General features: G+C 36.4%; 1 protein-coding gene across 8 annotated transcripts in view; it reads left to right on the top strand.

Moving 5' to 3' along the window:
* The window catches only part of LOC143230575 (zinc finger protein rotund-like), a 288029-nt gene that overhangs the window by 112258 nt on the left and 149237 nt on the right, over window positions 1-26534 (top strand). For all 8 annotated transcript variants that reach the window (XM_076464368.1, XM_076464372.1, XM_076464366.1 and 5 more), the window contains one exon: window positions 18368-18416. In XM_076464368.1, the coding sequence (XP_076320483.1) occupies window positions 18368-18416 (49 nt within the window). The remainder of the gene's footprint in view (window positions 1-18367; window positions 18417-26534) is intronic.

Genomic DNA, 26534 nt, shown 5'->3' with positions numbered 1-26534 from the left:
TATTCGTTGGTAAAAGAGTAGCCCAAGAGTTGGCGGTGGGTGGTGATGACTAGCTGCCTTCCTGTAGTCTTACACTACTAAATTAGGGACGGCTAGCACAGATATCCCTCGAGTAGCTTTGTGCGAAATTCCAAAAACAAACAAACAAACATTGTGGCCATGCTAGGCCTTAATAGAATGTAGTTGTCCATTTTGGTGTAGCAGCTCTCTTGTAGGTTGAATTGTTTAATACCCAACTCAGTTGATTTCACCACATCTTTACTTAATCCAGTCATCTCGTAATTTAATTCCAACGTGAAAATATGTCATCTGGAGATGTGTCAGAAAGTACAGAACAGTTACAGTAGTAAATGTGTCTGTGGGCTGTAGTTATTCACAAAGCTACACAATGGGCTACCTGTGCTGTAACTACCACTGGTATCTAAACCCTATTTTTAGTGTTAGAAGCTTTTAAAATTACCGGTGAGTTATTGGTGGTGGTGGGGCTTAACGTATTGTTAGCGTCATATATGTGTTGAAGTATGAAAAGTTACAGTATTTAACGTATTAGTAATTAAATTTGCTTGTGTTTCCTAAATATCATTGGAAATCATTGTTTCACTTTTAAGATATATCATCTTGAGCTTCAGGGTTTGTATGTGTATATTCCTGTGAAGGGTCTATGTAATTTGTATTTGTTATGAAGTGTAATAAAACGTCTGGTCTAGAGATTAGTTAGTTTTCTTTGTCGTAATAGTTTTGGACTTAAATTTGGATTTAATGAAATTTAATTTAACTTGAATGAGTTTCTTCTTCTAACCAAAACTTTCAAATTTTTAACGTGTTTTCACGGTCTGTTTAATATCTGTAGACGGTTTATATCTACTCTAATAAATTTTCTGTTTTGTATGGCATGGATATCGTGAAATTAACAAATTGGATGTAAGCGTTATAGGTCACTGAGTTTTAGTTGTTTCGCATCTGATAATTACGTCTTTCAAACGGAAATAAGCCAAACAGAAGGCATGTCTCAAAAATACAAATGAGCTCTGTCACTTGAAAATATTGTCAAATTTTACAGACCTATAGTTTAGTGTTTTCTCCGTGTGTTTCATGGTAGTTAAGCGCCGGCGGGGGATCTGAAAACTACGGATGTCTGTTTTTGTATTGTATTTATAACGCGCAAATCTAAATCTTAGCTGTTCATCTTTTCGCTGTACTTTAGTACCTCCATTTTGTTTTATAAAATGTGATGATGTTATTTAACATCGGGATAGATAATTGGCAAATATTTCTTTGTTTATTGTTTTCGTATTTTATATTTATACGTGTAATAGCGTTTTTCGTTCTCAAACTGTTTGACCCAGAACTATACAGAACTTATTGAGTTAGGACTTTTCCAAGTTAAACCTAAGAAGTCAAAGATGTCAGACTAATTCCCTTGAAAACAACAAAATATGTCCGTTAACAGTTGCAATATGGTAAATTAGTTTGCCAGCTTAGACTCGACAAGTTATAGAAGTCGCCACTAGGGTTGCTATATGGTTAAGCTTGTTAGCCAGGAACGATTCGACAAGTTATGGAAGTCGCCACTAGGATTGCTGTGTGGTAAGTTTGTTAGCCAGGAACGACTCGACAAGTTATGGAAGTCGTCACTATGGTTGCTATGTGGTACGTTTGTTAGCCAGAAACGATTCGACAAGTTATGGAAGTCGTCACTATGGTTGCTATGTGGTACGTTTGTTAGCCAGAAACGATTCGACAAGTTATGGAAGTCGTCACTATGGTTGCTGTGTGGTAAGTTTGTTAGCCAGGAACGATTCGACAAGTTATGGAAGTCGCCACTATGGTTGCTGTGTGGTAAGTTTGTTAGCCAGGAACGATTCGACAAGTTATGGAAGTCGCCACTATGGTTGCTGTGTGGTAAGTTTGTTAGCCAGAAATTATTCTTCACGTTGTTGAACTTACCGTTAGAATTGCTGTATGGCTTGTTTGAATAAAGAATAAAAACAAGTAAGTTAACCGAATACAGAGCAATAAATATGTGTAGAATCTAGAAATACATTTCAGATTTATTCGTAACAAGAAATTCGTCTTAAACAAAATGTTTTGCCTTCCATAGATTTTTCTAAAAGAAATAAGAATTTCCTGAGAAAATAGAGGAAAATGTTAAGTCTAAAGTGAGCGAAAGACTGTAACGATAATATTCTTGAACTGTGATTACTTTAAGATATATGTGAACGTACAAATACGTATTTATTTGTTAAATACAAAATTTCATTTCGCTTTGGTATGAATGTTAACCAAATATGACTTTTGCTCTCGGGCCCGACATGGCCAGGTGAGTTAAGGCACTCGTCTCGTAATCCGATGGTTGCAGGTTCCAATCCTTGTTACACGAAACATGCTCGCCTTTTCAACTGTGGGAGCGTTATAATATGACGGTCAATCTCACTATTCGTTGGTAAAAGAGTATCCCAAGAGTTGGCGGTGGGTGATAATGACTAGCTGCCTACCCTCTAGTCTTACACTGCTAAATTAAGGACGGCTAGCGCAGATAGCCCTCATGTAGCTTTGTGCGAAATTAAAAAACAAACAAACTTTTGCTCTCGACGTCTCAGTTTTAAGTTAAATAACCACAATAATGAAATTAGAACGTAGAATTAAAAACGTATCCAATGATGCTTTCAAACACAACGCAAAAATGATGAAAGCGGACGTGTTAAGCCTGAAGGAACCTGCAAATTTTAATTGAATAGTTTACTCGAGCATAATCTGTGAGAACGTTGAAAGTAAGAAAGCATTTTTCTGTATGAATCTGCTGGCGCGAATTTCAGAAAGTTGATTTAAAAGAAACTTATTGATTATCATGATAACAATTTAATTCTTTTGATGTGTGTGTGTGTGTTTTCTTACAACAAAGTCACGTTGGGCTATCTGCTGAGTCCACCGAAGGCAATCGAACCCCTGATTTTAGCATTGTAAATCTGTAGACTTACCGCTGTACCAGTAGGCGGACAATTCTTTTTGAAATTCAAACATTTTATATTTAATTAAATGAAACTTGTTGTTCTTCTATACCTTCTCATAATATTTCTCTAAATATGAACTATTTTAGATGAACGAAAACCTTAGAAAATACATCCTTCAACGGTACTGACTAGATGTCCTTTATCTGGAATCTTCCCTGTTCTGTGTGAATAAATCACCACTCCCTCTTGTGATTAGACATCTTGACTAGTTAACTTGTGGGTAGCGGGTTCAAATCCCACCACTGAAGACGCATTTTCAGCCGTAGGGGCGTTATAAAGTTACGGCCAATCCCGCTGTTCGTTGGTAAAGAGCAGTCCAAGAGTTAACGATGGGTGGTTATGTTGACTAGCTGGTCTATCTTTTATAAAGTATGGTGGTTACTCGAATCGATTTAGGAACGTGTGGTTCACTCTATAGTACAACTATCGACTTCGGAGCTGGCGAGATACGTTCAGGACCACAGAGTTTAGTTTTATATCACACCCACAACTTGACTGGTGCATGTCAGTCTGGCCAGCAGTTCAAGGTTACAGTTAGTAGGTTTGCTATAAATGCAGAGACTCTCTGATAAGAAATAAATTAATTAATGAAAATGTCTCTCGAACAATCATCAATTAGGCCTAACCCTACCTCTACCGACTGTCTTATAAAGTTAACCCTCTAGCAGTTGTTAATAAAGTGCTTTTTAGCAACTACAAACTTAGTATCCATTTGTTGATCTTGCAAAACTTTGATCTTCAAGGGATCATCATTGTATTATTTTAATCTTTAATGATCACCACTGTATCATCTTGATATTCAAGAATCACAACTATATCATTTTGATCTTAAAGAATCATGATTTCGATCTTCATGGATTACTTTTTCATCATTCTGATCTTAAGGATCACCACAGTATCATTTTGATTTTCAAGGATTATCCATCATTTTGATCTTCGTGAACCAATATCATAACCGTCAATTCTACGTTGTTGTTAATCTGATTTATGACATATAAAAGTACTTACATAGGGTTAGTACTACAGTAAGGAATTATAAATCCAAACTGATTAAATAATGGTTCTTTTTTTATACCATAAGAGCAAAGGTCTACAAAAAATTAAAAAAGAGAAAGTAAATCATGGTCGCTTTCCGTAAACTCGTACTTAACTCGTGCGACTCATGTAGTATGTTTACATACTGCATTGCTGTTTGTGGTGTTCTCCGTGACTGAACGGAGATGTTTCAAATATGAACTTTTATCAAATAATCTCTAAGGTGAATGTGGAAACGTTACGAAGTGGAATCGATATATTAAATAATCTTAGCATGGAGATAGAAACGTTAAGAACAAACTCTGTTAACGCCATTGTAACTGCTATCGTATAGGGATGGTCTAACTGTTTAACGATAACGTTGCTCTAAGTGTCTTCTGTATAGATGGTCTGTTATTATAACGGCGACGTTGCTTAAGTGTCTTCCACACAGGTGGTCTAACTATTCTAACGATAACGTTGCTTTAAGTGTCTTCCAAAGCCCGGCATGGGCAAGCGTGTTAAGGCGTGCGACTCGTAATCTGAGGGTCGTGGATTCGCATCCCCGTCGCGCCAAACATGCTCGCTCTTTCAGCCGTGGGGACGTTATAATGTGACGGTCAATCCCACTATTCGTTGGTAAAAAGAGTAGCCCAAGAGTTGGCGGAGGGTGGTGTTAACTAGCTGCCTTCCCTCTAGTCTTACACTGCTAAATTAGGGACGGCTAGCGCAGATAGCCCTCGAGTAGCTTTGTGCGAAATTCAAAACAAACAAACGAGTATCTTCCACACGGGTGGCCTAACTATTCTAACGACAACGTTACTCTAAACGTCTTCCATACAGATGTTTTATTATTCTAACGACAACGTTGCTCTTAGTGTCTTCCACACGGATGATCGGTCTATCTATTCTGACGATAACGTTGCTTTAAGTCTTTCATACAGATGGCCTATTATTCTAACGATAACGTTACTCTAAGTGTCTTCCACACGGGTGGTCTAACTGTTTAACGATAACGTTGCTTTAAGTGTCTTCCATACAGATAGTCTGTTATTCTAACGACAATGTTGCTCTAAGTCTCTTCCATACAGATGGTCTACTATTGTAACGACAACTTTGCTCTGTCTTCCACGCAGGTGGTCTAACTATTCTAACGATAACGTTTCTCTAAGTTCTTCCACACGGATGGTCGGTCTAACTATTCAACGATAACGTTGCTCTAAGTGTCTTTCCTAGGAATGGCGTCCATCTTTGATGAGATGCTAACCTTTACAATAAAATATTTAGCCTTTTACTGTGATTACCATTTTACGTGATATATATTCACACATAAATGTAAGTTTTTTTTGTATATTTCAGTATATATTTATAATTTCATATCTGTATTCATCTGGTTTTCTATTACAACGACATGAATTTCAACCTATGCACATCAATAACAGGGAAGATTTATGCACGTGTTAGAATGTAGGATAGTATTATGTGGTTTAGGGTTAACCGTTGTTTCCACCCTGCAACTGACCACACAAACACTTCATCAGTGGGAAGAACAGATGCAATAACCACATTCCAAACTGCAAAGTGCCTGATGCACTAGACGGTATAAGACAGGGGGATAGGACATGTGTGCGTGGTAGAACCCACTTTTCAGTTGTATTAAAATGATGAATGACTCCCACATCTCTACTCGAACTCTTACAGTATGAACCTCCACGACGCCATTAGAGCCGCACATATGGTCCGAGCCGATTACAGAATGCTTGTGTGTGTCATCGGGACATTTCGTAGAAGCAGCGCATGCGGAATAAATGCATGTATGTGTTGAAACTGTAGCATGAACATTTCGTGCGCTAACATTTATTATCTATAGGAAGGAGCGGTTAGAAACGCTGTAAGAAAAACCACGTGGTTATCTTTACCCGTACAGCGACTTGAAACGTTTCTTTACATATTAAACGTTACCATTGTACTAGTTGTATTTATTTGTTACCAGCTAACAACTCAAGTATAACAGACGGTAACTTGATATTCAATACAAGCATATACATAAAACACGATGTTAACCTTGTAAGAGCTTGGATACAGACGTGGCGCCATCTGTGAAACGCAACTAGCACAATAAACAAAAAACTTTACGATTATTCACGCACGTACATATATATATATATATATGTATGTATATCTATATATATATTGTCGATAGTCCACGGATTTTTCTCTTGGAATATGACACGTGTTGTTATTTATTAATGTACCTGAAAGTAGACGGACGAACGGACAGAAGCTCTGGTGAGTTGTACAGACGTAAGATTTTGTTGCGCAAGAGCTCTGGCGGCAGTTATACAAACGTGATGTTTTGTGCAAGGAAATTACCGTTAAGAAACACACAACGCAATTTATCCTGTCGTAACTATGTAACATTGAAAGTAAAGTCAAACTGTCGCTTCAAACGTGATATGTTGAAGTTGGAGGAAATTTAAACATATAAACATGTAGCACGTGCGTCTGCACATAAATACACACACACACACATGTTTTTCCATTGATAAATGTGTGTGTATGTGTGTATGTACCTATAGAAAGTTGTATGTTTGTAAACCTGCAGTTTGTGTATAAAGTATACGTCATCTAATGAAAATTAAACCAGACATAAGAACTATATGCGATGATATAAGTACCTTTATGTGTTTCATATATAAAGATTTATTTTACCAGTTTAAAAATAGAGAGGTCAAGATTCTGCCCTTTACGAATGATAACAGAAATTTATTTATCCTAATTTCGGATTACAATCGAGACACGAATTTTGATTAACTGCCTCTGTTTGTCATTGGAGAGGGGGGGGGGGGGTAAAAGAGCCGCCGAGCAAGCTATGTAAGTAATCACTGCTTCATTTAATGCATGAGGTCCTTATTTCCAAACCAGAATTCGCCGTGCTTCGAGTGTGTCTCCTCCATCCTAGATATCTTAATATAACGTTGGGTAACGCTGGCGAGAGCGGAGCCGCGTAAAACAAACGTTATCCATTACGTCAGGCCCATTCAACACTGGTGTTTTATTGTTGGAAACTTGCTGAACCAGGTTCCTATAGAGAGTAAAGCAAATATGTCGGTCTGTTTACTTGTGTCTCAGTGGATAGGGCTTTGTCTGTTACAGAAGTGTAGAGTTTAATTTTGAAAAACGAAGCTCTTTATTTTTTTGGCTGTTTTTTTAACACTATTTTTACTAATACCCCCTCTTTCTTTTTTGTCTTCTATACTATCACCTTACTGTTAAACTTTCAGCCTTGTGACATATCTTTTTCTATGCACTCGTCTTCTTTCAGCCCTTCTTAGATTCCGCCCTTCGCTTTGACGTAAGTCTCAGCGTAATAACAAGTACCAGATCTTAGATCCCTCCTCCCCCGCTCTACTTCCGTTACGTTCAGCTAAAGAAAATACGCGGGAATTGGGTTCCTGTTGGTCGTGTATTATTTGGCTAACTTTACCACAACGAATGTCAAGGTTTTTCTGCTGGAAGGACTACTGAAAACAGTTCCAAAAGAAGGCTATTGCTATCTATTTACATACACTTATGTACAAATCTCAGATAACAGAAGGGAAACGTTATGGTGCGACCATTTCGGACGATGTAAACGGTTTTGTATGGTGACTGAAACTGTCTTGTTTATCAGTCATTGTTTTAAAATCGTCTTCATTTAATGATAAACATTCTAACTGTACCAGTTAATTCAGCAGACTTGTTGCGCATTCTAGCAAAATACACATTATGTAATATTCAGTATGCGTCCGTATTCTGTTCGTTAACACACAGTGGAAGTTTAATATTCTCGAAATTTGTTTTTATGACAAAAGAAAACGTCTGCCACCACGTCTACTAACACATGTAGAGTTGGCGGTGTGTGGTGATGATTAGCTGCCTTCCCTCTATTTGATCACTGCTAAATTAGGGACGGCTAACGCAGATAGCCCTCGTGTAGCTTTACGTGAAATTCATAAACAAACAGTTATGTTTTAACTACAGATAACAGAAATTATCTCTTCGAATTTTCTCATGATGTAACACACAAAGAAATTTCCATAAAAAACTTTCCAAGAATTTTCTAGAATCTTTATGACAGAAATAATGCATCTTTTTTTTATTCGGAATTGGTGAATGAAATTTTATTTTAAAAAGTATAAACCTTATTATTATTATTTGTTTGTTAAAGCGTGACATTGAATACAAAATTTTCAATTCTATTTTTAGTATGTCTATTTTTAATATAAAGTTGTTTTTTTTAGCTAAGGACAAAACTAAATGAGCTATCTGTGCTGTGCTAACCACGAAGGGGCTCAATACGAGTTAAACCCAATAAACTGCACTTGAAAGCGTTAGTCCTAAGCTCTGTCAAGTTGTTGAAATGATCACTGATGTATAGGCAGTTAATTTTATGTTTCATAATTTTTTTTTTTCCAGTACCTAACTTGTTTTACATGGCAGTCACGTGCCTCATGGTATGTTGTATCTTACGTTTAAACCTGCGTAAGAGGACAACACTGGTTCGCTTCACAGCTTCTACGCTTCGGAAAAATTCAAGTAAAGATAGATACTTTTAATCTCGATATGTAAACCTAATGTTTACGTCCGCAAGAGGGGAATTTTCGATTATTGCTAACTTAATGTAATACTTGGAATGTTTATATGAAAAACAGACTTAACCTTACATGTAGGCTTGGCATGGCCAAGTGGTTAAGGCACTCGACTCGTAACGGGTTGCGGATTAGAATCCCCGTCACATCAAACATGCTCGCCCTTTCAGCCGTGGGGGCGTTATAATGTTACTCAATCCCTCTATTCGTTGGTAAGAGTAGCCTAAGAGTTGGCGGTGGGTGGTGATGATTAGCTGCCTTCCCTCTAGTCTTGCTAAGTTAGGGACGGCTCGTCCAGATAGCCCTCGTGTAGCTTTGCGCGAAATTAAAAAACAAAATAAAAATGTTTCCACCATGAATATTCTTTAAGTTCCTGCGAAAAGCCCCTCAGTGGCTCAGCGGTATGTCTGCGGACTTACAACGCTAAAAACCGGGTTTCGATACCCGTGGTGAGCAGAGCACAGATAGCCCTTTGTGTAGCTTTGTGCTTTGTTCAAAACAACAACAACAACATCCTCCGAAAGTTTTCATGTAATGAAATAAAAATAATAACTGAAATTAATGTTTGACTGTGCACACACATAACCTCAAAACTTCTTAATCTTAGCCCTAACTATCCATGGTGCTGACGGGTCTTTAAGTTGGTGTGGTTATTAAGCGCAAACTTACGCAATGGAATATCTTTCCTCGGTCAATTTTGGGCATCGAAACTCGAATTTTTGGGTCGTAAGTCTACAGACTTACCGCAAAGCCACTCGGGGGCAGATTCGTTAAGAGCTCTCCTATCAAAGAGCAGGTTTGCCAGAGTTAAGGAGTTCATAAAATAAGATATTAATTTGTACATTAATTCTCGAGTCTATTGGTTGTGAATATAGAGGATTTACACCTGTCAATATCTCAAACTTTATTGCATCTTTCACTCGATTATAAGTTGTTGATGTTTATGCAGATAAACGGGAGGAGGAGAGAGAGAGGTTAGAGGGTGGAAAGGGGTGCTATTACATTAGACTTTCATGGACTAGCATGTTCTAACAAAGTCGTTGGTTGTATTATGCCATTACCCTACGCGATGAATTGATGACTACGTCATGACAGTACAGTAAAAGGGCTATTACGTCTCGAGTATTTTACGACAGAGGAAGTCACGGTAAACAAGGATCTTAGTGAACCTGCTTAAGTTGCTAGGCACGAACCTGTATGTAAAACAACTCTGTTATAGCCTATAGGTCAGTACACTGCTTTGAGAAATGAACATTTTGTTCTTTCGTAACGTTTGAGTTACACAACTGAAGTTACTACTAAGAAGTTTTTATTATTTTTAGCTATACAACAGAAGGTACTATTAGGAAGGCTTCAGTTATTTTTTAGTTATACAACTGAAGGTACTGTCAGGAAGGTTTTAGTTATTTTTTAGTTGTATGACTGAAGGTACTATTAGGAATTTTTAATTTAATTTTTAGCTATATAACTGAAGCTACTACTAGGAAGATTTTAGTTATTTTTCGTTATAAGAAGGTTTTAGTTATTTATAGTTATACAACTGAAGGTACTATCAGGAAGGTTTTAGCTGTTTTTTAGCTATATAACTCAAAGTACTACCAGGAAGGATTTAGTTATTTATAATAATACAACTGAAGGCACCATCAGGAATGTTTTAACTATATCACTGAAGGCACTATTATGAAGGTTTTAGTTATTTTTATTTCTACAGGAATGTTATAGTTATTTTTAACTGTGCAACTGAAGGTACTATTAGGAAAGTTTAATGTAATTTTTTGTTGTGTAGCTGAAGGTGCTACTAGGAAAGTTTGTTATTTTGATCTCTACATCTGAAGATATTATTAGGAAGGTTTTAGTTGTTTTTAGTTATACAACTGAAAGTACTATCAGGAATAGTTTAGTTATTTTTAGTTACAGAACTGAAGGTACTATTAGGAAGGTTTTAGTTATTTCTATTTCTACAGCTGAAGGTACTATTAGGGAGGTCTTAATTATTTTTATTTCTACAGCTGAAGGTACTATCAGGAAGGTTTTAGTTATTTTTAAACTGTGTAAACGAAGGTACTATTAAAAAAGTTTAATGTAATTTTTTTGCTATATAGCTGAAGGTTATACTAGAAAGGTTTTAGTTATTTTTATTTTTACAACTGAAGGTACTATTAGGAAGGTCTTAGTTATTTTTATTTCTACAACTGAAGGTACTACTAGGAAGGTTTTGGTTTCTCTTGATGACAAGAAACCCACTTGAAATAAAATTATATCTCAGAACAGCTGGTATGGGTATTAACACTTTTATTGATAAGAGGAGAACAACGTTTCGACATTCATAGGTCATCTTCAGATTAAGAAGATAACCCAGGAATGTCGAAACGTTGTTCTCTCCTTATCAATAAAGGTGTTAATACCCATACCAGCCGTTCTGAGATACAAGGTTTGAGTTACTCAACTGAAGGTACTACTAGGAAGGTTTTAGTTGTTTTTTTTAGAATTATTGTGATTGTATATATGTACATCAGAAAAATAGTATTTAAACGTGAAGTTAGTAAAACAATAAACGAGTTTAAAGTACTAGTTAACTTTTGCCGCCAGGTAACTCTTTTTGAAAGTCATTTTCAAACAACGTGAACGATAAGGAATGATAAAACATTAGGTTATTTGAGCTTCTTTAATATTTTTTTCACATAATATATTTATTAATCAAAATATGCCTTCTCTCTTCCAACTCTTATTTATAGCAAGAAACGAGTTATTAGGTTATACACGTGTTAAAGATCAAATTTTATAGGAGGGCACAGGCTGGTGCTGTGGAAAATATCTGAATTTCAAAACTAACAAGTCGGGTTTGAACCCGTGCGATACCATAAAGTACTATCCGCACTGTAAGCTGTGAGTGTATTGTAAGAATGACGATAATGTGGATGGCAGGATGCTAACGGCCGCCTTTCTTCTGTTCAGGTGGCCCAGGATGGCCAGGTGGCGCTCGACTCGCAGTCTAAGGGTGGCGGGTTCGAATCCCCGTCACACCAAACATGCTCGCCCTTTCAGCCGTGGGTGCATTATAAAGTGACAGCCAGTCCCACTATTCGTTGGTAAAGAGTTTCCCAAAAGTTGGCGGTGGTGGTGACAAGTAGCTGCCTTCCCTCTAGATTTACACTGATAAATTAGGGACAGCTAGCGCAGATAGTCGTTGTGTAGCTTTGCGCGAAATGGAAAACAAACAAACCCTTTGATTACTGGATTACAAATTAGGGTCGGCAGCATATAGGCTTAATATCATTCCCATAAATACAGAAATAGAAGCTATCGTTAAGGTCTTTGAACTGACTTCTATTTTTAGAAAGTACGACGTTCGTACAACGAAGTTAGGTGCCATGGGTTTTAAACTTACCAATACTTAGACCAAAACACTTCGATTGATTTATAAGTAGTCTCAATCTAATAAACACACTTAAATAGACTGTAATTAGAAACGCAGACGAACTGAGCCGTTAGATCTACGGAAGTACTTTTGTATTGAAGCTTGGTAGTTATTGTTGTGATTATTTGTATTGAAGCTTGGAAGTTAGTGTTGTAATGACGCATATATTATGCACTTCGTTCTAGGTGCTGTAATCACATATTTATTATGTACTTGGTTGTAGGTGCTGTAATCATATATTTATTTCTAGTTCGTTCTGGGTGCTGTAATCACATATTTATTATGTTCTGGGTCCCATAATCACATATTTATTATGTTCTGGGTCCCGTAATCACATATTTATTATGTTCTGGGTGCCGTAATCACATATTTATTGTGTACTTGGTTCTGGGTGCCGTAATCAGATATTTATCGTGTACTTGGTTCTGGGTGTTATAATCACATGTTTATTATTTACTTGGTTCTGGGTGTTATAATCACATGTTTATTATGTACTTGGTTCTGGGTGCCGTAATCACATGTTTATTATGTACTTGGTTCTGGGTGCCGTAATCACATATTTATTATGTTCTGGGTGCCGTAATCACATATTTATTATGTTCTGGGTGCCGTAATCACATATTTATTGTGTACTTGGTTCTGGGTGCCGTAATCAGATATTTATCGTGTACTTGGTTCTGGGTGCCATGTTTATTATTTACTTGGTTCTGGGTGTTATAATCATGTTTATTATTTATTAATCCTATTATGTACTTGGTTCTGTGCCGTAATCACTGTCTAACTAACGCTTTCAGTTTCACATCATGCACTCCTGTCTTGTCAGATACAGCTGGCGACATTTCTTATTATCGTCTTTGTTAGTGCGAATGTCAGTAAAGCGTGGGTCAAGGACCCGTTTGGATTATCTGTAGAGGTTTTAACGACCGAACGTTCGTCTGTAAAGGTTTATTTCAACAGCTGGTTTCTTGGTGTTTCTTCGAGTACGCTCTGATGGACTGACTGTTATCCAAACCGATCAGAGATAAGAGATAAAACAAGTTGTCCGTTTTTAACCGAAATGTTCAAATGATCAAACATAAAACCAGGGAAATAATCACCATTAAAATTTCCTTTCGCTACGAAGAAGGAGCGAAACGGAGACGAATTAGAAGCTAACATCTTAAAGCCAAGAAAACTAAAAGCTTTGCCAGTAGATTCTGTGCATAAAATGAAGAAGACAAACTTCTGTTACAGTCTGGAAAAGTCCTAAGTCATTTATTTATCTTGTGTCGTTCAAGTCTTTTGGCATATTTACACACGTTAGTTTAAAAAAACCCTGGCCTTCTTAGATGTTTTAGGTTGTTATTGCGTTACCCAATTGTTGATAAAATATCAACATAAAAACAAAGAAACTGTCACTTAAAGAAAAATAAACGAGTTGTGAGATAAAGAACGTAACCATACAATTAGTTTCTTTGTTTGTTCTGTTTTTAAGTTTCGTGCAAGGCTACACGAGGGCTATCTATCTGTTCTAACCGTTTCTACTTTAGCGGTGGAAGACTTGACGGAAGGGAGCTAGTCATCACCATCCACCGCCAACTCTTGGCCTACTCTTTTTATCAACGAATAGTGGGATTGACCCGTAACATTATAACGTAAACACGGCTGAAAGGGCGATCATATTTGTTACTGGTTATTCGAAAAGTTTTATTTATTTTAGCGCATAACTATATACCTTCTTTGTAGCCATCGCAAAACACGGATTTTAGCGTTTGAAATCGTAAGCCTACTTCTGATAACTCGAAACATTGTGAATTTCAACTTTATAATAATAACCATGTTTTCAGATATTTGTGATTTGAACATAATGGCTCCGTTCCTAGAGTATAATTCACTTATGTAGGCGGAAACATTAAAGTTTGTTGTGAAGATTAGATATGTGTTATGTATGCGATAGAAAAAAACAAACTTTTGTTTTGTAAAGTCATAATAATTTCTTAAGAAACACAGCCCTTTATCAATCACTGAATAACGTTTTTAATCACAAAATTAATGCTTTTAAAATCTAGAGTCAGGTTTCAATACATGCGGTGGGTAACTTTGCGCTTAACAAATCCTGGCTTAATTTTTCCCTTTGTGCTTTGGAGCCATGGGAGCTTTATATGAGTGGCAAATGAAATCCCGCTATTTGGCCAGTAGCCACAAAGTTGGTAGTGGGTGCTGTTCACTAGCTGCCTTCCCTGTAATCGATCACTCCAGAATCAATGAAGACTGGCATGAATTTTGAAAGTAACATTTACATATTATGTAAACCACATAACACGTTAGAAAAGCAGATTGAAAAAATAAGCTGGTATAAGGAGCTTGATCAGTAGCAGAATGATTAATAGACTTGTAGAGATGAGCATAGACAAGTTTTGTTTTGGGTGGTAGCAGTTTCGGAATTTAAACATTCTGTTGAACTGAACTTACGTGTAAAACAGACAACTAACACAAACAGATAAAACCTCATTCTTAGGCCGAGTTAGAGCGCTATAAGAAATATTCCCTTTAGAAACACTTCACCAGTTTAGAGCTGTATAATCTTGAGTGGTATAAAGTAAACCTGCACTAATTACGACTTTACACACAAGTTTGTATATAAGTGCGTGTGTTTGGGTATTAAAATACCCGCAAAACGTGTAGAAACCAGTGTTCTCCACTCATTTCTATGATAATAGATCCATATAATGTTTGAAAATTAGTGCTCAGTTCAGTTGTGGATATTTAGATAGTCCATCGAAATGTACAGAAGATTTTCTTTCAACTTTAGCCACACGTTGATTTATAATTTTGTAATGGAGGTGAAACAGAGTTGGAAATATCCGTTCTTTTTTTATTTTTTTAAGATGTAATGTCCCAAAGATATAGACGAACTTGATGTAAAGTCTTCAGAGCCAGTTTTCAGTAGATGAACGGGTTTCACTTGACTTTGAGGACATGCGGTTAATATTAATATCTGAAACTTGATTCTCATAAACAAAATTGCTTCCTTTCACGGTCAAGAAACCTGACTTGAAGAAGGCCACTTCGTAGAAAGGTTGTCAAAAATGATTAGACGTTCGTTAGAGATATTCCAGAATCGGACTATTACGGTTCGTCAAAAGTAAACAAAATATCACTAGAAGTAATTTTATGGTTCTGCGAAACGCAAGATGTCGAAGCTTGTCGGTTAGATTCATTGCTGTAACACTGCTTTTAACTTCCACGTGCCCAAGGTGTTACTCGTGTTTATGCATAGTGACTTAAAACGGAAACACGTTTTCGTTCAACCAACCTCTTGCTTAAAACACCATTGTTTATGGTTGAGCATATTTAGGTGTCAGTTTCCTTTTCACTACTGGCACGTGTACATGATGACCTTTGCTGATAGCATGAAGAAAGAAACAGAGAAAAGATGGGTTATAAATTATTTGGTTTGCCTTGTTATGAATTTCACGCAAAGTCACGATGGCTGTCTGCGCTAGCCTCTCTAACGTAGCATAAACTAGAAGAAAAGGTAGTTAACCAACACCACTCAGTGCGAAGTCTTTGCTGTACTCTTTTGCCAACGAATAATGAGATTGACCATCACATAATAATTTCCCATGACTGAAAAGGATGAGCATATTTGATGCGACCCTCAGAGTGTGAGACAAACGCCCTAATGAACGCCCATGCCAGGACTGAGTTATGAATAGCAGAAATCAGAGATATCAACTGAAAAAAAAAGAAAAGGTATTCATGAGTTAAAGGTCATAGCTTAGATAACCTTTTGTTATTTTCTTGTGTGGCTGTTTAGCTCTCAGGAAGTTGTAAATGATAATGCCCTAAAGTTAGAAGAAGTTATAAGACCCAGTAAACTATTACAGTCTTCAATCGTGAACACGACGATGAAGCAGCAGCAGTTATGTGTATCTTTAGGTGGCTGATGATCATTGAATTTACAATAAAAGTTACCAGAACACACGATCTGAATACTTCCGTATCGCGTTTAGTATAATAAGGCCAATTACGTATTTGAACACAAAGCACGTGCAACAAATGCACAACATGCTCGAGAGTCTCGCGCGCTGATGTGTGTGGACTGACATTGGAATGACGAAAAAAATTATTCAAGTATGAAGAATCACGCAACATTATATTTACACAGCAGTGCCACCTTTTTTCACATATACACACACCTAAGCATTTTGTTGTTGTTGCTTTATGACGCTGCACGTCAGCACCTATTTAAACTAGTTTTGTTTGTTAGTGAATAAAGTCCAGCTTATTTCACATAGAACTTTGGTCGAGTGAATTTTCAACGTCGCAAATACAGTTGTCTAGCGTATTTGTGTGCACATTTCTGATCTACGCAATAAAATAACGACAAGGTGACATAAAATGTGTTTTCAAGATAGTAAGCTTAATTTTTGTAACGTATGAAGTTAGTCTGTCTGGTAGGCTTATCGACTTCTTATATGATTAAATATTTTCTTTAGCATTTCCAAGAGTCAAAGGTTTATCCTTCCGTGTCTTCCTTCTAGTCTTACACTGCTAAATTAGGGACGTCTAGCTCGGATATCCCTCGAATAGCGTTGCGCGAAACCCATAACAAATAAACAACATACATACTAAAACGCAGTTTGATGTAAATATATTTTGGTGTTAGAATTTTAAGCCTAGTTTCGCGTAACGAGCTGACCAGAATGTCTCATCTATTCATGTATTGTCCTTTTTTATGAGGTTTCGTCCTCATTACACTGCTTCACTTGGACGTAGTTTAAAGCACTTCCAGAAATATATTAACCAATCTGATGAATTTGTTGAACAAATGCTTTCCCAACGATTACTGTCTTCGTAGAACAAACACTCTTCCATGTGTCGTTGTTTGTATGTGTTTATTGAACAAATATTTTCCAGTGTGTACTCGTGTGTGGTTCTTGAACATCTTTATTCAAACTTGACCTTTAGTTAATTAATTCAGTTAATGAATTTACTTGAGTTCGAAAATAACTGAAAAAGATATAAAGCTATATACGTTAGTATTAGACAGATATTTGGGTGAATAAACAGAATGTAATATTTAATATTTATTTTTGTGAATGTATCGCGATCTTTATTTTAGGGTTAGGGTAAAAAAACAAACTATATATATATAGAAAAATATGTATTTCACGTCTATTGTTAGTTGGGAAAAGTGTTCTTCATTTGTACACGTCGTTCTGACCTGAAGGTACACACACACATACAGCTTCACCCATAAAGTTTAGGAGCTTTATAGATTGTAAGAAGTACAGTTTGTTTACTATATGTTTTCCATATTTCAGGATGTACCAAAATGCTAGTCATCTATCGAACAAAAATTAATTTAATTATGTGTTAATTTGTTAATTAGAACGACTTTTAAGCTCAGCGCAGCAAAATGAGATATCTAACTATATCCATTTTATTCAGCAACTCTGGTTCGTTTGTAGACTCTATCTTTTTGTTAATGGTTTCGAGATACAAGTTTTAAGAAAAACGGATTACTTGAAGATAAACATTCCTCAATGGTTTTTATAAGTTTCGTGTTTTTCGCAACATCGCTGTGTGAGATCTTTGTTCAAGCAGCCGAGCTGATGTCTTTGTTTATAATTTTTGAGTTTTGTAGAAAGTTTTACTTTTTACATGTTTGTTTAATCTATAGGCCTCTACTCGTAATCTGAGGGTTTCGCGTTCGAGTTCCTGTCACACCAACAATCTCGCCCTTTCAGCGGTTGGGGGCATTATCATGCAACGTTCATGCCCACTATTCGTTGGCAAAAGAGTAGTCCAAGAGGTGGCGGTGGGTGGTGATGACTAGCTGACTTCTCTTTAGTATTACACTGCTAAATTAGGGACGGCGAGCTGAGATAGCTCTCGTGTAGCTTTGCGCGAAATTCAAAAACAAAGAAACAGATCATTTATTCTCTGCGTTTTAGCCAAGTTGTTTATCTGTCTCTCTTGTATTTACCTATCTGTTTTGTGTTTGTGTTTATCTGTCTTATGTGTTTCTGCAATTATCACTTGTGTTTAACTTTGCAACCATTTTGTGTGTATCTCTGTGTCTTCCTTTACAGTTTATTTGAAATCAAAGTAGAGCTAAGAATGAAATCTCAACAAAGGTTTGAAACTATGTGTCAGTTAAACACATCATAACAGTTTTGATTTCTGACAGCTTTCAGACTGACAGGATTATGTTATTTTGTATCATATCAACTGTTAACGTCTGATGTTGAAAGTTAGACATTGTGTGCTAAAAAGTGAATACCCTTTTCTTCTCTCCTTTTCAGACCAAAATGAATAACCATGACCAGAACAACACCCCGCCAGTTCAGAAAGGTAAGACCGCTAAGTTAACTTGCTTTAACTGCTTTATCTTTAAGGTAAGGGTCCATTAAGCCAACTTACGAACTTTCTGCCCGTGCTTGTGGCGTTAGGTACAGGAGAATTGAGCATTATACTTTGGGAGATGTGTACAGCAGAGACGGTATTAGAACCCCCCCCCCCTTCATCACCGCGTTTCCTTAGAGTGACATATGTCTGGGTCCATGTCAATTGAGCTTGAGGGGTCTCGTAATTCTGAAATGTTCCCACACATATCATCCAGTATAGAAAATAGTTCTTCATACCTGATTAACTTGAGTTATGCTGAGAAAATGCAAGTGTCAACACTTTGTATATATAACAGCTAACATATACGCATATATATATACATGCATTATACACTCATTGTGCCTATTGTGTAAAATATATGAATAAGGTGCTACACATATATTAAATTTCAGACAACTAGGCCTAAATTAAAAAAAAAAGTCGCACGTAAAGGACAAACAAATGAAACTAGGATTCAAACTACAATGTGGGAAACGTTGAAAATGTAGCCTAGTGAGAGAGATATTTGTTGAAGTGGGGACTTCCCAGCAGAATAGGTACGTCCTCGGTTCAGATCTGTCCTCTGGTGATAAGCCTGAAATGAAACCGGAACTGAACATTAAAAAGCAACTATGGGTCGTCATGCTTACAACGTTCCACTCACTAAAACTATTGCAGTCTACAGCCAATCATGGGAAGGTAAAAGAAGTAGTCAGAGAAGATACTTTGATACAAAAAAAACCACTGACCCAACAACAAATAAAACTTATATTACATTCTAGGTCCAATAACTGACATACACAATATTACGAGGCTGAGAATGGTGAAGTCAGTAATTATTATTACTACGAGAAAAATGAAAATGGAAACTATCTAAAAATTCCAAACTTCCATATAAAAAAAAAATCCCTATTCCACTTTTATCAATGTGCTGTCAAAGAGGGCGCTATTGTAGCATTACTGAAATTAAAACTCGGTAAGATACATTTATCGTCCAATTGGTTGAAATGTTAAAAAATACGTACCATCTTGGTAAGGAGGAGCCATTATATTCTGTCATTGGTGTTAGAATTAACAATTAACAGTTTCGGGATGTTTTAGAACGAGAAAACTGAATAGCTCGAGTCACGTGCGTAAACTGAAACCAACGAGTAGAGCGAGAAGAGTATGTTTGGCACAAATCCAGTTTCCTGTGGGTTAAGCCTAATTCTAAACTTCCAAATTACTTCGAATCTTTGGTTTCATTAAACAAACTTTTCACATTTTAAATGTCTTAATGGCTCTTCCCCCCCCCCAAATAAACCTAACAACAAAACAACCAAAAACAACAACACAGACACGCACTAAGGTTTAGCCATAACCTTAATCGTTAACTAGACTTATCAGATTTAGTGTATGTACATATATATGCATATGTGTGTGTGTATATATGGACGGGATTCCAACCCGAGATTTTGCATTTGTCTGACAAGCGTGAATTTACAGTTTCAAACTTCGCTCTGTCTCACTTTTTTTCGGTTAAAATTTACATAAGATAATATTCTTGGAATATACAAAATAAAACAATGTACACTATAAAACGAAACAGAAACTAAGAGAATTTTGGTTTAGCCCATCTCTCCTTTGTTGTGTTTATCATTGTAGAATAATCAGTGCCTGGCATGTTGAATTGATTGTTTTTCAAGCAACAGAGCGAATAATTAAGTCTGAAAAGTTTATATTTTTCTTCGTTTATCAAGCAATAACAGAAATCAAAATGTAGACTCGGAAAAAACTACAATCCTGAACGTTTTATATATATATAACTTATTTTAATTTTGCTGTTCACATACTTGCTAATATTTAAGCGCCATCTATTGTTAACATAAGTACTTATTGAGATGCATTTTGTTAGAAAAAGACATTTGATAAATTTCTTAGTTTGGAAGGGCATATAAACATAACTAATATAAAACATTAATAAGAACAATCAGACAGGTTGTATACTTTCATTATTCGCTTATTTTCGAGATTACGAGTGGATAATGTTAAATCTCACTTTCTAAAACCAAGAAACTCGCACCAAACATGGTCGTTCTTTTCAGCTGTGGGAGCGTTATAATATTACGGTAAATCCCACTGTTCGTTGGTAAAAGAGTAGCCCAAGAGTTGGCGGTGGGTGGTGATGACCAGTTGCCTTCTCTCTAGCCTTACATTGTTAAATTAGGGACGGCTAGCGCAGATAGCCCTCGTGTAGCTTTGTGTGAATTTCAAACCAAACCAAGAACATTCTTCTCAGATCCAAATTGATCAACGATCTGGACCATTTTTTTGTAGAGTTATGAGGAATCTCAACTTTAATATTTCCGTGAAAATGTCTTATCGCCCTATTATAAATGTATATTTGAGGGTGACCCGGAAAGATACCCGGATCAAATTAAGGAAGGGCTGTCTCCATACTGACTCCACATCTTGTGTAACATTCGTCTACATAGGCCCAGACAAAAACACATGAAACTCTTTAGATTATGTCAAAGAATTGAAAACAATAATAAACAGACGTTTCTCTACCACTCTTCAGTTATCACCATAGTGATCACGTAATTAAAAACGGTAATAACTGGACGTCCAAGGTTCGAACCGTGATATTGCCGCTAAACACGATGCGCATTTTCAGTTCTGGTGGCGTTATAATTCTGACAGTCAGTTCCACTACTAGAGGAAAAGTAGCTGCATAAGTGGCGGGTGTTGCTTAGTGGTTCACTCCCCTCTGGTTAAAAGCTTCGAATTAAGAATGGCTATGGCTGAACCTTATGGATCTCTCTCTCTCTGTCTTCAACATATAGCCCATGTCTCGTATAAGGTGCACTTCAAGTTCAAAATAGTAATACAAACTCCTTAAACATTATTGTAAACGGCCATTCGTTCTTTCACTGGGTTTATTGTTTTACAAATCACTGGATGTGTGCTTGCTATGTGAAACGTTCTTTATGTCTGTAACAGTTGAGGCCATCTCTGTTCACAAATAACCTGTAAATCAATCAGGTAATATAAACAGGTTTGGAACGTAAGTTTACACTCCTACTGATCTTATTAGGTTTAAAAAAACTGCCCAGTTGGTTTGAAAAATAGCTACTTTAGAGGTAGAAAATTCTACTGATTTTGTAAGAAGATTGTAGGTTAGGGATATTGGCTTGTTAAAAAGAGTTTTCAAAGGAGACATGGCCAGTAGTTGTCGCACACCAACTGGACCTCACAAGCTGATTGTCTTACTTGACAGAAGTCTAACGTGAAAGCTGCAAAACGTGTTTATTTAAAAGCAGTATTTTTTTACTTTCGATTTATATATGATTTAGTGTGTGTTTCGTGGAAGAAGATAAATACACATTGTTTATTTATAACCTTGGTTCAAGTTCAAGGCCATAGTGATTTCGGATGTTTGGCTGGTGTGTTTTGTTGTTTTTTTTAGGTTAAACCAGTTCTCTGTAAATGTAAGAGGCCACGACTTCAGCCACTTGAATTTAAGTTGCTTTCTTCTTTTTAGCATGGTCATTAAGGTAAGTGCAACCCAGGTCAGATGTCAGTATCACTCATTTTACGTGGTTTAAGCTACAGTTGTTTCTGTGGTATCTTAAGCAGTACAGAAATAGTAAAACCTGGCTTGAATAGACTGCTGTTGTTCGCTTATAGTTTGGGGTTACGTTCCAGCTTCTGTACCAGTGTTTCTTAACCCTTTTTTTTTTGGGGGGCAAGGGTTCCTTGTGAATTTAAAAGCTGTGGACCCCCTAATTAAAAAATGCACATAAAACACACGAGTATACATACACAAAATAATGGAGGAGAAAATGAATTTTTTTTTGCTCCCGGTTCAAGGACCCCTTGAAACCCTTCCATGAACCCCGTTCTATACTGAGGCCTTCTGTGACCTGACGGAAACCTTATCACTGAAATCGAAACGTCTCTTCACTCTTGAAGCAATCTGTTTAAGGCAAATCATCATTTAAGTGTCAATATTTTAATGACGTACACAGAATTGATACCAATGCCCGTAAATGGATTTTGTTTGTTTGTTTTCAATTCTGTGCAAAGCTACACGAGGGCTGTCTGCGCTAGTCGACCCTAATTTAGTAGTGTAAGACCAGAGGGAAGGCAGCTAGTCATCATCATCCTCCGCCAACTCTTGTGCTACTCTTTTACACACGAATAGTGGGATTGACCTCACATTAGAAACGCCCCTACGGCCGAAAGGACGAGCATGTTTGGTATGACGGGAATTCGAACCCGCGACCCTCGGATTACGACTCGAGTGTCTTAACTACCTGGCCACCTATAATTAAATAAAACTGGTTAAAACTGCCCAAGCAATGAAAACCAAAAATATACGATTGAATTAAAATAAATTAAAACTCTGGTCTACGGTGTTTCAGCCGTAATCCTGACGGCTTGTAATGCTAAAAATTGGGTTTCGCGATGCGCACAGTACAAATAACCCATTTATTAGCTTTGCGCTTGAGAATAAATAAACCAGTTATTTTTTTATATGTTATGATTATTCATATTTAAATGGCTTTGTTATATCTCATTGTTATGCTCATATAAAAATATCGCAGTGTACATAACTAAAAATGGCCCCGGCATGGCCATGTAGTTAGGGTGCTTCACTCGTATTGTGAGGGTCGCGGGTTATTTCAGCCGTAGGGGCGTTATAATATGACAGTATTAGTCGTTGGTAAAAGAGTAGCCGAAGAGTTCGCGGTGGTTGGTGATGACTAGCTGTCTTCCCTCTAGCATTACACTACTAAATTAGGGACGGCTAGCGCAGATAGCACTCGTATACTCGGGCTATAATAAAAAAACAGAACAAACGCAATAGATAAAAAATAATAATAATAATTTTTTCCCTTTTTGACCCGAGTAAAGAACGATTTTTAGTAAACGTGTGACAAATAATTACGAGTGATTTTTTTTTCTTTTTATGGATTAAAAATTGCAGTTTTTCATCTTAACAACAAAAGTTTGCGTTTGTTTATATATATCAGACATTTATGTATGATATTTATATAGGACAGTATTTTTCAGTGTTATTAAGTAAATTACATATGTAAGTTGTCTTCAAATGGACCCAATAAATTGAAGAATATTTGGGAAAAGTTTAATCGAAAGAAAGATCCACGATTTGGAAATTTTCGGGTAAGAATGTTTTTTTTGCCTGGCATAGCTAGGTGGGTTAAGGCGTTCGACTCGTAATCTAAGGGTCGCAGGTTCGAATCTCCATTGCACCAAATATGCTCGTCCTTTCAGCCGTGGGGGCGTTATAGTGTTACGGCCAATCTCACTATTCTTTGGTAAAAGAGTAGCCCACGAGTTGGCGGTAGGTGGTGATGATTAGCTGCCTTCCCTCTAGTCTTACACTGCTAAATTAGGGCCGACTAGCGCAGATAGATCTCGTGTAGCTTTGCGGAAAATAAGAAAAAGGTTTTGTATATATTTAGTGAGTTTAGTTTAGTGGACGGGAATCTAGATAGACCAACCTTGGTGCAGTTGAATGTTGTGTTTTTTATAAGAAAAACTTTTAAATTGGCGAAAACGTAAAATAATTTGACAAACTAATAAAATTCATCACCAATATTACAATGGACTGCACCTTAAATTTTTCGTCTCACCTTTTATTTGAGATTCTATTATCATTAATATTTTCAATGGTCCCCACTTGAAAATTCTTGAGTCTCCCTCTATAGGTTGTTTTACGTAACTTTACAAAATTGCCGACTTCACTTGTCTATCGACTCGGATGCGATTAATATAGGTACCGTGTTTCTCCGAAAATTAGACAGGGCTTATATTAATTTTCACTCCAAAATATGACACTAGGGCTTATTTTCGGGGGATGTCTTATTTTGATATATTAAAAAAATGAAGTTACAAAGTAAAAATTATAAGACCTCTAAATAAATAGAAATTACTAAAAACATTTCTTTACAGAAAGCAGTAAGATTCTTGCCCTGTGATTCCTCCACTATGCTTCTTTTATACTCGATCGAATACCTTTTTCTCACATTCATCTTGTTCTGGAGTGAAAATGAATAAAAAAATTATATTCTATTTAATGTTGCAAACCATTAAACTAACCATTTAAAATAAACTATTATTAAACTATTAAACTAACTGATTAATACTTAAACAAACTAATTAACTAACTATTAAACTAATTAATAAATTAATTTTTTTTATTTCTTTTCTCTTCCTGCCACTCTTAACTAGGGCTTATTTTTAGGGTAGGGCTTATATTAAAACTATCCCCAAAAATCACACTAGGTCTTATTTTATGGGTAGGTCTTATTATCGGAGAAACACGGTAATTGAGTGTCAGTACATCGATTTAACAGGCTCTGTGCAAAATTATCTCCGTATAGACTATTGGTAGTATTGAAGTCAAAGAACTAATAACGCAGTTGAGATTTTTAATTTTTGCTTTTTTAAGAAACGTGGTTTGTTTCGTTTAAAATTAAATTAGCAAAAAATGGTGTATACAATCATTGAATAGATTCGATATGTCCTTTTAATTTTTAATATTTTGGATTTATTTTTGTTTTAAGTGTTGACGTACAACAAATGAACAAAATTCAATATATTGAAAACTGCTGGATGAATGTAAGAAAGAAAACAAAACAGTTTTATTATGTAATAAAGTTCCTTGGATGTTCAACAAGAACAACAAATTTTATATTTTTAGTAATCTTTAAAACATAAATTTAGTTTCTTGATTTAAAACAGTAAGTTACCTTTGACAATGATTGAAAATATTTCTTTTAAACATCTTTATTAACCCTAAAACTACAGTGTTGATATAATTAAAAAAAACAACCATTAAAACTCAAAATGGTGAAAAATATGTATTACAAATTTAGGTAAGATTAATTTTACATGTTCGATTTAAATCTGGTAACCTTCTTTTTTTCTTTTTATCCCAGCACTGCGCACCTCCCAGTAGTATGTCCGCGAACTTATACCATTAGAAATCGGGTTTCGATATCCGTGGTGGGCAGACCATAGATATCCCATTGTGTAGTTTCTTACTTAACACAAAACAAACAGAACCACGAGTCTGGGCCTGGCCTGGCCTGACCTGGCGGTAAGAGCGTTCGACTCGCAGTCTGTGGGAGCGTTATAATGTTAGTGTTAATTCCATTATTTATAAGTAAGAAGTAACCTTAGATTTTGCAGACGGTCTTTAGTGGCTTTTTCCATAAATGGTCAAACAAAAGCAAGTCGGATGTAGTTCAAAGATATCCTGCAAAAAGCCCTATTAATAAAGTCTTTGGGTCTTTATGGTTATTAGCCCTTCAGGACAGTGTACCTTTATAACATACTTTATTAAAATCATACGATAGTATGGATTTCATGTATTTAATTTGGTTAGCAGGACGTTCTGTGACACCAATTTAGATTTAGGTCTAATTGAGACGCGTGGTACGTCTATACGGAAACTACCATGACAAGTGAGTTGTGGCCTCTTCTCCGTTTCTTAATAGAAGCAACGCATTGTTCAAAGACAGCGAGTATCAGAGAGAGTCATGTTTATGCACGTTTCGCTCTGTACAATGAAGCGTTGCGTTGTTTGAGGATTGCGGCGCTCTCGAGAAATTCCATATATTTACGTTTCGATCTGGACACTAAGGCGATGACTGTAGGTCCAAATTAACTCAGTGTATCAATCTATGTGCATGGTTCAGCATATTTCTAACTTTTTTGGAAGACTAAATATTTCGAGGAGACATTTGGAAGCATGTTTCGATTTCTCAGTTGTAGCAATTCGTTGTTGTCTGCAGTTGTCAGGCCGGTACTGTTTCCAACATCCGTGGTAAAAGTAAGAAAGTTCTAAAGTCCTTTCACTTGTGATCCTCTCACGTAACACTGACCACAAACTATAGAAAATTAAACCAAACACAATACCGGGCGAAACTGTTTGTTAAATTATCTATGGAAAATTGATCCAACCACCATCCACACAACCTGACGAAACTGTCCGTGAAATTCACTATGAAAAATAAGTCCAAACACCGCACTACCTGACGAAACTGTCTGTTGAATTCCCTACGGAAAATC

Source organism: Tachypleus tridentatus, chromosome 10 (genome assembly GCF_004210375.1).
Source record: "Tachypleus tridentatus isolate NWPU-2018 chromosome 10, ASM421037v1, whole genome shotgun sequence".
Classification (NCBI taxonomy): Eukaryota; Metazoa; Arthropoda; class Merostomata; order Xiphosura; family Limulidae; genus Tachypleus; species Tachypleus tridentatus.
This window is presented reverse-complemented; position numbering and strand designations above follow the sequence as displayed.